We start from the raw sequence: 11,311 nt of genomic DNA on the forward strand, positions 1-11,311 counted from the left end.
CTTGTGAACTGGCGAAGAGAAGAGCACGCGAGAGATGAAGCCACGAACGCTGGGCAGAGTTCTTGAAGGTCGAGCTGGACGATGCCGGGCGCTCCTCACGATACGCACGCTCACGTACGCTCGGTATTGTTTTGTATTTTTTGCGAGCTCCTCACGTGGCGCAAGACCACACGCAAGCCTGGGCGACGCCCGGAGCTCCGCACGTGACGCACGCTCACGTGCGTTTGGTGTTTTTTTAGGCGAACGCAGACGGACCAAGCTCAAGCTTAACAGCTCTGCGGTTAAAGCTGTTTCGCTACGGCAGGAGTGCTCCCCAACCCCGCCATCTCTTTCCCTTCCGCAGCACGAGGAAAGCTTCACTGCAACGCTTCAATGCGCTAAGGAGAGCCTTTTTGGTAGGCAGCAGTGGAAGAAGCGTGCGCACTCACGCGTCCGGCACCACCGGCCGGAGCGCGACGGCGCTCTGGCCCGTGTCCTGGTCGCGGACCAGCTGGTAGCGGAAGGCGACGGCCAGGTTCCAGCGGATGTCCAGCTCGAGCAGGTGGTCGAAGAACTCGGGCTGCTCGGGCGCGTGCGGCTCGGGCCAGTTGTAGTTGTGCAGGCGGAAGAAAGCGCGCAGGTCGCGCAGGCTCTGGCCCTCGCGCGACAGGCTGCCCACGCAGGAGCGGTACAGCGCCACCAGCTTGTCGATCTGAGTCTGGTTGCGCCGAGGGATGGCCATCGTCTCGAGAGCCAGCATCAGCCGCTTGCGCACGTCGCGCTCGGCCTCGGTCATGACGCTCACCTGCGCATGCGTGAGTGAGATTTGTGAACCATTTCGCACCGAAAAGATTCCGCGAGAGCTGCGCTGGTTGTGCAAGAAACCTCAAGAGAGCTGAAACTGCGGCTTGTTGGTACATAACTTGGAATGAAAGCAACAGCGCGTATGGAGGGGAGGGTACAAACACCTGCGACAATCTGATACATAGCAAGCGTTTGTCTCCACTCCTCCCTGGCCCGTTTGACGCGCTCTTGCATTAATTCAAAGCTGGTTATGCGATGTGTGCGAGGGGTATCGTTTAAGCTTATCCTCTGCAAGCCTCAAAACTGACCAGGAAGAAAGTTTTTAATACAGGCAATGTTTGTTTCCGCGTGAGGTAACGGGAACACGTTGGAGGGGAATCGCTACCAAATTAAGGGAAGAAAAATTCAAGTTATGCAGTTATATTAGGAGAGAAGCGGCTGACCAAATAAAAATGTGAGGCGACGGACAAAACACCCCAAAGCCAAATGCCCAGCCATGTAAGAAATAAAACAAAGTTGCACTGGATTGTAGGGTTTAACGCGCCGACGCAACGCAGGCGATAGGCGCGCCGTAGTGGAGGGCTCCTGATTAATTTTGACCACCTGGGGATCTTTATCGTGTGCGGAAATCAAATCTCGTACACACGGGCGTTTTTGCTTTTCGCCTCCATCAGAAAAGCGGCCGCTGCAGCGTGGAATCGAACCCGCGTCCTCGTGCTCAGCAGCGCAACGCCTTAGCCACTGAGACATCGCGGCGGGAAAAACAGTTGCATTCAAAATATTTTTTGTCTCCCCTATACGAATTAAGTTAGGTTCAGTTATCATTATTATCACTTATTATATATATGGATTACCCCGCCGAAGCTTAACTTGTATTTTCAACTCAAGGCAGGTAAAGTGACGCAGCAGCCCGTCGTCTGCAACGGCGAGACAAGCGAAAGCCGCTTCCCCTCTACACAGCAGCGCTTGCAGTGAAGACAGCCTCGACGAACTACCTCGCTGTAAGTTTCGAATTGACTTGGCCAACGACTTTCACGCTCGGCCATTCGGCACCGGTCACCCGCCATCAAATTAAATTCAGACGTAAAGGAGGATACAGCCTCCACAACATTCCACTGATGTTTCCGTGCGCAGCATTTCGACGGCCGCCACTATGGTTTGGCGGCGGCGACGGCGTCGTAACCGAGCGAGCGAAGACAGAAAGCGGCGGAGGAAAGTATAGCGAAAGTGTGAGGGGAGGCAGTGAGACATTCTCCTTGCTGCGTGGCTCATGCCAACCACGTGACATTTCCGCGGGAGGTTCAAACATGATTTACAACAACATTCTCGGCGGCGGCGACGCGCTCCAAGATAACCGCTCCAAGATAACCGCGCTCCAAGATAACCGTTCGCTGATCACACGATCACTTCCTGAGACGCAGCAGCTATGCTCCGTGACCGAGAAGACTACAGTTCGCGCTGCGCACAAATTTCGCATTAGGGAGTATAGGACTCGTCAGCCATTTTTTAAACACCAAAGTGTTTTATTCCCGGATACACCAAGATTTCACTGACGTCATATCCGTCACGGAAAAGACGGCAATAAAACGGAGCAAGTGACCTGTAAAGGGTGCACCACTGCACAAAGGGCCTTCTTGCGGGGAAACAACCTATAGTACTAAAGAGTACGTTATGCTGCGCGTTGTTAGTTTTCGGTCTTTATATTTTACCACGAAAGGGTTTTATGCCGCAATACCCCACGATTTCACTGACGTCATATCCGTCACGGAAATGACGCCAGTTCACGTTTGCATAAGCGACCCGCCAGCAGGACGTCGCTCACCAAGCACACCCACAAGACAGAAGTCGACCCGCAAAACATGCTCAGCTGAAGAATTCGCTGCACATTTCACTTTTGTGTTTTACCGATTGCTATGACAAAGAAATCAACCAGTTTTTTGTATATGAAACAGCCAGTGAGCGTTACCGATGCACTTCTGACACGCAAAGGGAATCGTCGAACGTACCTGGTACTTGTCACCTCGCAGGGGGTGCCTCCGCTTCCATCCCTCGCAGACGAACTCGTAGAAGTTGGCGCAGGGCGCGACCTCATGGCTCAGCGATAGGAGAAGCATGTGCGACACCTGGTTGCACGACGGCGACGAGCACGGCTGCTCCTGCGGTGTACGGCCCAGTCACAAAGAGAGAGAAGAAGAAAAAGTTGCAGGGGTTAACGAGGCCCTCAAGCGAACTTCTACGACGCATTTCAACTGCCACTGATGTTTTCGTCCTCCCAGCCGTCATCAAGCCCAAGCCGCTCACCCTTTCTAAGCAATAAAGCTGAAGAAAGGATGCTGAATAAACATCTACTCGAGTCCTATGCAACGTGAGCGCGTTGACTTGAAAACAAAAAAAGCGACATGGCGTACACCTGTCTTCATCAACCATTTGTTTACTGTTCAGCCGTGTCGACGTCCTTAACTGTCGCTGCAACTGTTTTCTTATCATGAACGTGGGTCGACGTACTGGCTTTCACTAGCCGCACCTTCCGGTACGATTAAATAAGCTGAGTTCATTACCTGTCGAAAAGCTACAATGAGGTGGTGTTGAAAGCCAGCTGAAGAGATGAAGACGTGACAGAGAGAAAAAAATATTATGCAGCTCTTCTGCAAGCTCTCGCGAAACGCTGGAGCGACGTAGAGGCAAGATTAGTTCCCTCACACTAAGATATCCCCGCGTAACATTGCGGACTTTGTCCCTGTAAATGATACCGCATTAAATAAGGGGGAAAAAAACAACTACCCCCACTGTGTGAGGAGGCGCGGCTTGTATATAGATGTAGGCATTTGTGCTCTTTAAACAAACATGACATCTTGGAATATTCTGGAGTGCTGCGCATGCGCAGATGTTTTGTCCTGTCGACTGCGCCAATTAAATCGGTGCTAGCACTTGTAACCAAATGACAAAGCGACAACTTCCAGGACGAAAAAAAAATGTTAAATTCTCCAATACCTGTACAGTGGGAACGTTTTCGACGCTGTGCAGCCTTCGCTCTCGTATGGTTTCCAGCCGCGAGGCGCTGCGGATTCCTGCCCGCGCCACGCACGCCAGCGACACGACCACGACCAGGGCGGCACCCAGCAGGCAGGCGCCGTACAACGCGTTCTCGTTCACGCGCCAATCCCGACTCTGGCGCCAGCAGGACACGCGCCCTGTGGGGGTTCGAGAATGCGCCCAGGGAAATTCTCGTTTTTAACACGAAAGTGTTTAATGCTCGGGAACACACCGGCGTCATATCCGTCACGGGAATGACATCGCCAGAAAAAGTTCCATTGACGCGTCTCCGCCCGGATTCGAGCCACGAACTCTCTCGCCGCAACGGCAAGTACACAGCGATGTGCACACTGCGCTATGAATTCAAGCGCAAGTAGGTTTACGAACGCGCCTTATATTTTTCCCACTACCTATTTACCTCTTCATTCAGATGGTGCTGCCGTCTAGGAGAGGCGAATCGAAGTAGTTCATGACGCTAACGAGCACCGACAGTTAGCGCCCCGATGCCCTAAGCGTCTTCGTGTGCGTGGAACGCGGGTGAATTGAGGCACCCTCCGCCACCTACTGCTTTCGGTTACGGTTGCGGTTCGGTTTCGTTCGCACGGTTTTCAAGGGGCTGTGATTTCAGTCGGATTTACGCAATGTTACGGCACGTACAATCCAGCGTCTAACGTTGATGTGTCTAACGGTGCCATACCGACGTAATATAAATAGCGATGTGCAAGTTCATATGGATGCACAATTACCATTTGAATTCTCCTGTGAAGGCACATTTCAATTTCGTGTTTTACCGACTCCTATGAAAGAGGCATCAGCCACATTAAAAAAAAAAAAGTCACGCATCCCCACGAAGTGAATCATGACGAGTGGGCGAAGCATTGGGGATCATTCTTACCGTGAATCATCCGTGACATTGCCCACTCGCGCACGTGAATGAGTGACAACGCGTGTGTACAGTATACACTCCGGGGTAGCTTGTTGTCGGCGTCACCGTTGAGCCACCGCATGCCACGCCTTACGTTCGTTTTCACCCGGTGGTCTGAAACGTGCTTATATACGCACTTGCACCGCAGCTCTCTCTCTCTCTCTCTCTCTCTCTCTCTCTCTCTCTCTCTCTCTCTCTCTCTCTCTCTCTCTCTCTCTCTCTCTCTCTCTCTCTCTCTCTCTCTCTCTCTCTCTCTCTCTCTCTAACCTTTTGTGAACCTTTTATTTTGTTCTTGTAAACCTTTTGTGAACCTTTTTTTCACAGATATTTCGATTTACACGGTGCTGTGCGTCTCTCGCTCTCTCTCTATCCCTCTCTCTCTAACCTTTTGTGAACATTTTATTTTGTTCTGGTTAACCTTTTGTGAACCTTTTGTTCACAGATGTTTCGATTTACACGGTGCTGTGCCGTGAGCACGGACGCCGGACTGACGCCGGACAGACAAGCCTCGGCCCTAAGGGGCTTCGCCCCTAAAAAAACGATTGTACTTTTTTGGCTACATAAATCCCGGAAATTCTGGTCTGTCAGTCCGTTCTTCGATTCATCCACCCGGCCAAAAAACGAAAGAATACTGAAACGATTAAGTTTATATAGGCAGAACCTTCCCAAACCACCAAATCTGGTACCACACTTCATACTTGCCAACATTGTTGAGCAAAAACATTTGGCATATTTGAGGCAAAACATCAACGCATAACTGGTATTAGCAGTGTTCTTTTCATTAAAAGAATGCGTGTGATCGATTTTCGCGATATAAAATGAAAAGAAAACGCGTTGAAAATAATGTTTTATTTGAAATACGAAAATCAACAATCCCTCTGTCGAAATGACGACGGGGGCACGCGAGGCGGACCCTGCAACACATTTTTCAGCTATTTTTGAAATCTTAAATGCTTGCAGAACGTAGTCACACAACACATTCAGTACGTAGATTATGGGGTCGCAAAGTACCTCAGCCAAAAATTACTGCTCTATGCCCATCAGATATCTCAGAAACTCGCTCAAAAGCTTTTTCTCTCTTTCCCGGTCGTGACGTTCTTCGATGGCTCGAATTACGTCACTAAGGCCACGTAACGGCTGTTGGCCGGTTTTTCTTCAGTTGCAGCAATGAACGCTTTTCGATAAAGCCACAAAAACAAAGCAGAAATGGAAGGCGTATCTGGTGCGACGAGCAAATCATGCAGTGCCGCTCTGTGCTGCGACAACTATAGCTTTCGCAGTGGTCCCAGACGCGAAGGAAAGAATGAAAGCGCTTATCGAAAGTGTTGCAGGGTCTTTTTTTTTTTTTAATCAAGTCCTACATCAAACGAACCAACCCAGAAACGAGCTTACATTTGAATGATGCTTATATTGCAATGCATTGGATTTTCCGTCTACTGTAAGGCGTGATCTGCGGTGGCGATTTCCTATTGGTCGGGAGTATGACGTAGGACTGTGCGCTCTTTACGCGAACACGTCTCTGATCGGAACGCTCTATTGCACTACGATTGCGCTCTTAATTTTAGTGCTTTAGTGACACGGGCATTCCAGGTTTCCCTGGGGTTCAACCACCGTCGTCGTGAGAATAACGGGTGCATTTCCTGTCTAATTTTGCACGTCCATGCACTCCTTTACGAATCCAAACTGTATCGACAGTGCCGGAATGGCGAAATCGGATAGACGTCGCCGTCATAATGCGAGGCACCCAGGTTCGGTTCCCATGACAGGAAGCGTTTAAATTTTTATTCACTCCACCCACGATCATCATCATCGCCAGAGGAAGGTGGCTTTTCTGCAGCGCATTTTGGGTGGACTGCAAACATCAGTGAGCGGCTGAAAGTTTCGCTTTAAAAAGGTTCGCGCCCGAGCCTACACCCCGAGGCGGCATTCCAAGGGGAATCTGATTACTGGCGTGAGAGAGAGAGAGAAAGCACTTTATTGAGCTTTGCGCGGTTAGAAAGCTGTTGTGGCTGCTGGCTTATGCCTGGCAGCGACGTCGGCGGCTCTGGTGACCAGGGAGATTAGGATCTCCTGGTCTGAGCTCGCCTACTGGCGTGACGTTTATCATTCTACGCACATGCCTTTTTATCGAGTAAGGTCGCCACGAAACGTGGCATAAGTGCTAGGAGTTAAGAAACGTGTTTGCCTTGCGAAATAAATCTATAAACCACAGTAGAACGGACAATAGGGCTAGTTGGTAGCTGTTCATCTTGAAGGTGGAAGCGCCGTGTAGTCTATTTTTTTTTTACTTTTGACCCTGTTGTGTGAGCACTTCCACCTCTAAGATGAAAATCTATAAACCCCGCCGCCACCCTGGCCATCGAAACTTTCACTGAAAGCCTAAGAGTACTTCGCACTGAAATAATTCTCACGCGTTCGCGCAGATATGACGTCGATTTATGCAAGCCATACCGTTACTGAAAAGTCATAAGGGCACAAATACTGCAGGGTGAAAAGAAGGAACACAAACGAATGGCTTGTGTTTATTTCCGTACTCCGTTCCTTGTGCGCTTTTGACTTCATACACCAACTAGCCCAACCTTCGTGCCATCTGGTAGTTGTACAGTGCGCGGAGTAACAATGACGGCGCACTTTTAAGGCAAAGCTTTACTACTTTCGTCCAGCGATTTCGTGGAGGATGCGCAAATGACATTTTGACCGGAGACGCACCCCCGGCGACACACCCCTCGAAGCGCATCGCGTGATTCGCCGGGCCCGCTGTTGGCGCCCGCGGGCGCCGACAGCGGTCGCCACCGCCGCTGCGGCCGAGGCAGCCAACCACCCCCGCAGCCTCCCATGCATGCGGCGCTGGGTCGTTTCGGGCAACGGGACTAGTCTCGCGCCCGGTGAAGAGGAACGGTGCGTTCGCCATGAATAAACGCCACGTTCTCCCGGCCTCCTCCTGTGAAGCGGGATTCACACGACGGAGGAACCCTCTCACGGAGGCGGACGGATATGTGACGTCAACAGCACGTGACCGGATTATCCGGACTGGCGGCGCATCCACACGTGCGGAGCTACGCGGAGTGAGTAGCAGACGACAGCGCCGAGGAACAGGTTTTATTCCCCGCCGAGGGCCACCGCCGTCGAGCGAAAACACGCGGAGGCATTTTCTTTCGCGGAGCCACCGCGTGCTATTCCCACCTAGGGGCGGAGCCTAAAACCGGTCACGTGAGCGGGTCCCGCGGGCCAAAAAGAGAGGGTTTCTCCGTCGTGTGAATCCCGCTTGAGCGTTGCACGGAACCGAACAGCTTTGAGACGTGGTCGGGAATACAGCTAGATCAAGGTTAACCAAGCGAAACCAAGACTCAACCAGGCTAAGCCAAGCTTTTGCTTTGCACATCCAAGGTTAGCGGAGGTAAGACGCAGCCATTTTTGACTTTCCAGAATGTACTAACTAGCCTAACATCCGGCCGTCCTGGTAGCTGGACTGTGCGCGGAGGAGTAACAATGACGGAGCATTCCTCACTTTGGGCGGCGCTGATGTAGTCGGCGAACTGCGACGAGGCTTGCCGAGAGGAACGCACGAGCGACTCCAGCAGCCTGTCCCGGCGCTCCCGTAACAGCGAAGCCCGATCGGAGTGCTGGACAGAATGCGGTTGCTCCTCCTGCTCCGTCAGCTGCTCCGTCCGCTCTTCCGTCTGCTCCTCCTGGCACTCCGGCTGAGATTGCTCCTGCATGTCAGCCTCGCTGACAGAATTGCGCACAGGGTGGGCAAAAGTGGCCATGGAATCCAGCGGTGTGGCGGGCGCTGCGCGTGCCTCGGCCGTCTTCTTCCCTGCACGCACTGGTTGGTCGTTGATGATGATGATACTGTCTCTTGGCGATTTGCGCATACCATTTCAGGGGATCGGTCAAGACGCCGTCTAAAAAAATTAGGCTGCACTCTAGATGGGAACGCGTAGAACTGATCTGAGGCAGCATTTTTTCCGGTAAAGAAATTGCCGCAAATAGGAGCCGCGGCGCTACCGGCTAGGCCACAGACGCCGATAAGCAAGTTCGTTTTCAGCAGTGGACCAAGGAGACTGCGGCTGTGTCCAAAGCGAACCACTAGACAGCGCGAAGTGTCAGCTGAAGTCCCTGGCCTGCACTGAAACGGAACCGTCAACTGAACGTGGCGCGGCCACATCGCATCAGACTGCTGTCAGGGGGGACCCTTTCCCTTTCACCGCCGCACAAGCACAACATTTTATTTCCCAATGGTGAGACTGAGTCTAGGCCAGCTAGAAGGTGGAAGGTGATATATCGCTGTCTGCATTGAACGTACTTGGAAATCTTGCGGGCGCCCGGAACGTCTGTCCTAGAGCTAGCAAAATATCCTCTGGAAAGATATGGGAGAGTAAAAATGAGGGATGAATAATATAATATGGATGAATAATATGGATGAACAATAATAAAACGCAGTGCGGTAAACGCAGTGCAGCATTGTGTCCGTGTTTCCTTCCTAAGTCCTGTGGTTTTCGTTCAAGCTGAATTTTCAAGTCGATATGAACCAACTCGCCTAAACCCAAGCAATAATATGCGTCGAAAGAGGGGCAGGTTGCGGTCCCTGAACCGGTGTCATCGGAGATGCGACCAGCCTGGAGGACGGTTAGTGCGCAGGTGCTGGGCTAACGCCGCCTGTTTGTACAGGCGACGTTAATTGGCTGGGCTTGGGTCGTGGGGCTGGATATTGCCACGAAGCCAAGAACGATGCAGGATTCTTCCAGTAAACACGGTTTATTGAAGCGAACTTGGGCTCCGCAAAGAACTTAATGAGCACACGGTAGCATTTCGGCTGGCGTACCCGCAAATTTTCCCGCCATTTTTTCGCGGGGCTACATGGTTGCCAGACCAGGACTGCCCTCTGTTGATTAGCTCGCATCATCCGTAAAGGCCGCGGATCTGTCAGCCCGCTCTGGTTACAAACCCCTGCTCGCACGTCCCCACGGGAGGTACTACAAACGTATGGGGCCCGTAAAAGCAGTCCGTAAAGGGGAAGGCAGTCCTGGTCTGGCAACCATGGGGACGAAGCGAAAAAGAAAAAAGAAAATTGTTCCTGCGTGGCGTGCGAACTAAACTTTTAAAGAAGGGCGATGACCCCGCGCCGGCGCCGGTGCCCGCGAAGGCCGCAGACGCGGCCGTGGAGACGCCAGCGCCATCTCTCGTCCCCGCCGCGGATCCTCCCGCAGCGAAGTGCGAGGAGGTGGCGCCGCTCATCGGCACCCCAGCAAAGAAAGAACTGAAACTAAAGCGTGGCAAACTGTTCGCATGGCGACGCAGTGAAACAACCCCCTCGCGAGGGGCACGATCAAATGCAGAGCATTTCCGGGAGCGCACGACGTTAAGTAGTTTGCGTTACGTTAATGTTGTTGCACATGTGGCAACTGCTGACGAGAGAGCACTCGTGAATAGTAATTTGAATGAGTCAACGATATAAGGCGCGTTCGTAGCGCCCCATTCTGTGTCGACTTTGTGGCGCAGTGGGTAGAGCACCATGTACATTGCGTTCCGCCCACAGGGTCGAGGGATCGAAACCAGGCGCCGGATAATATTTTCTTTTATGTAGTGTAGGGGGAGGGGTGCGGACAACGACGGTGCGGACTACAACGGGACAACGCGGGTGACATCGTGAGTTACTGAAATGCTCTGCATTTAAAAAAACCCGGGCTCAAGCCCGAGCCCGCGGTGCGAGCGCGCAGGAGTTTGTAACCAGAGCGGGTTGACAGATCCGCGGCCTTTACGGATGACGCGAGCTAATCAATAGAGGGCAGTCCTGGTCTGGCAACCATGTAGCCCCGCAAAAAAAATGGCGGGAAAATTTGCGGGTACGCCAGGAGCACACAAGCGTCGAATCAGCAGTCAGCTAAGTGATGTGCTCAGAGAACATCGACGAAACGAATGCCGCGGCGTTTGCCCAGCGAGTATATTTATCTTTCCGCTTTAATCTTTCTAGAACAGTAGGATTACATCGAGAACACTGGCGATCAAATCAGAACGTTAATTCTAGTCTAGTGATGACAGGACTAAGCATTCTCCCTGTCAAATAAAATATAGCCCCCCCCCCCCCCTCCCTGCCTTGTGGTCGTAGGAATATGGTCGGTTTACATATATAGGCCCTAAAAATTCCATTTTAGCAATACATACGTATAGTAGCGAAGGCGACTTTAACGAGTTCCTAGGGCCATCATTATTTTTCATAATACTGCTTATTTACCCCTGTAAAATGTCTTTACAGCAACGTGTTCGTGCACACCAGCAAAGCCAGCTTCGAGGGGGCTTGGTGTAAGGTGGTCCATAGGGGTACATGGTCTTACAAAGGTGTTAGATGTCCTTGGGGCCTTTATACCAAGATATCATACTTGTAGCTGGCCCTTAAAACATGCATTAGTGTTAAGTAGTGACACCAACTTTAAAGGGGCTTGGTGTACGGCAGAGCAGTGTATGCGAACGCATTATTCAAGAATTCAGTTTATTCATTCACTCACTCACTCACTTGTTGGAATTTCTTGTCGCCCAATAGATTAGCTAAGATCCCACTCTTTTCAATAT

General features: G+C 51.6%; 1 protein-coding gene across 1 annotated transcript; it reads right to left on the reverse strand.

Moving 5' to 3' along the window:
• Window positions 1–424: 424 nt before the first annotated feature.
• LOC144146252 (uncharacterized) lies at window positions 425–8,616 on the reverse strand. Its single transcript, XM_077678215.1, has 4 exons — window positions 8,250–8,616; window positions 3,775–3,974; window positions 2,790–2,939; window positions 425–784 (listed from the first exon to the last, which is right to left on the reverse strand). The coding sequence occupies exons 1-4, from the start codon at window positions 8,614–8,616 to the stop codon at window positions 425–427; spliced, it is 1,077 nt and encodes a 358-aa protein (XP_077534341.1).
• Window positions 8,617–11,311: the final 2,695 nt, after the last annotated feature.

This window comes from Haemaphysalis longicornis, unplaced genomic scaffold (assembly GCF_048455015.1).
Source record: "Haemaphysalis longicornis isolate Haplotype H1 unplaced genomic scaffold, Haemaphysalis longicornis Haplotype H1 scaffold_7, whole genome shotgun sequence".
Taxonomy (NCBI): Eukaryota; Metazoa; Arthropoda; class Arachnida; order Ixodida; family Ixodidae; genus Haemaphysalis; species Haemaphysalis longicornis.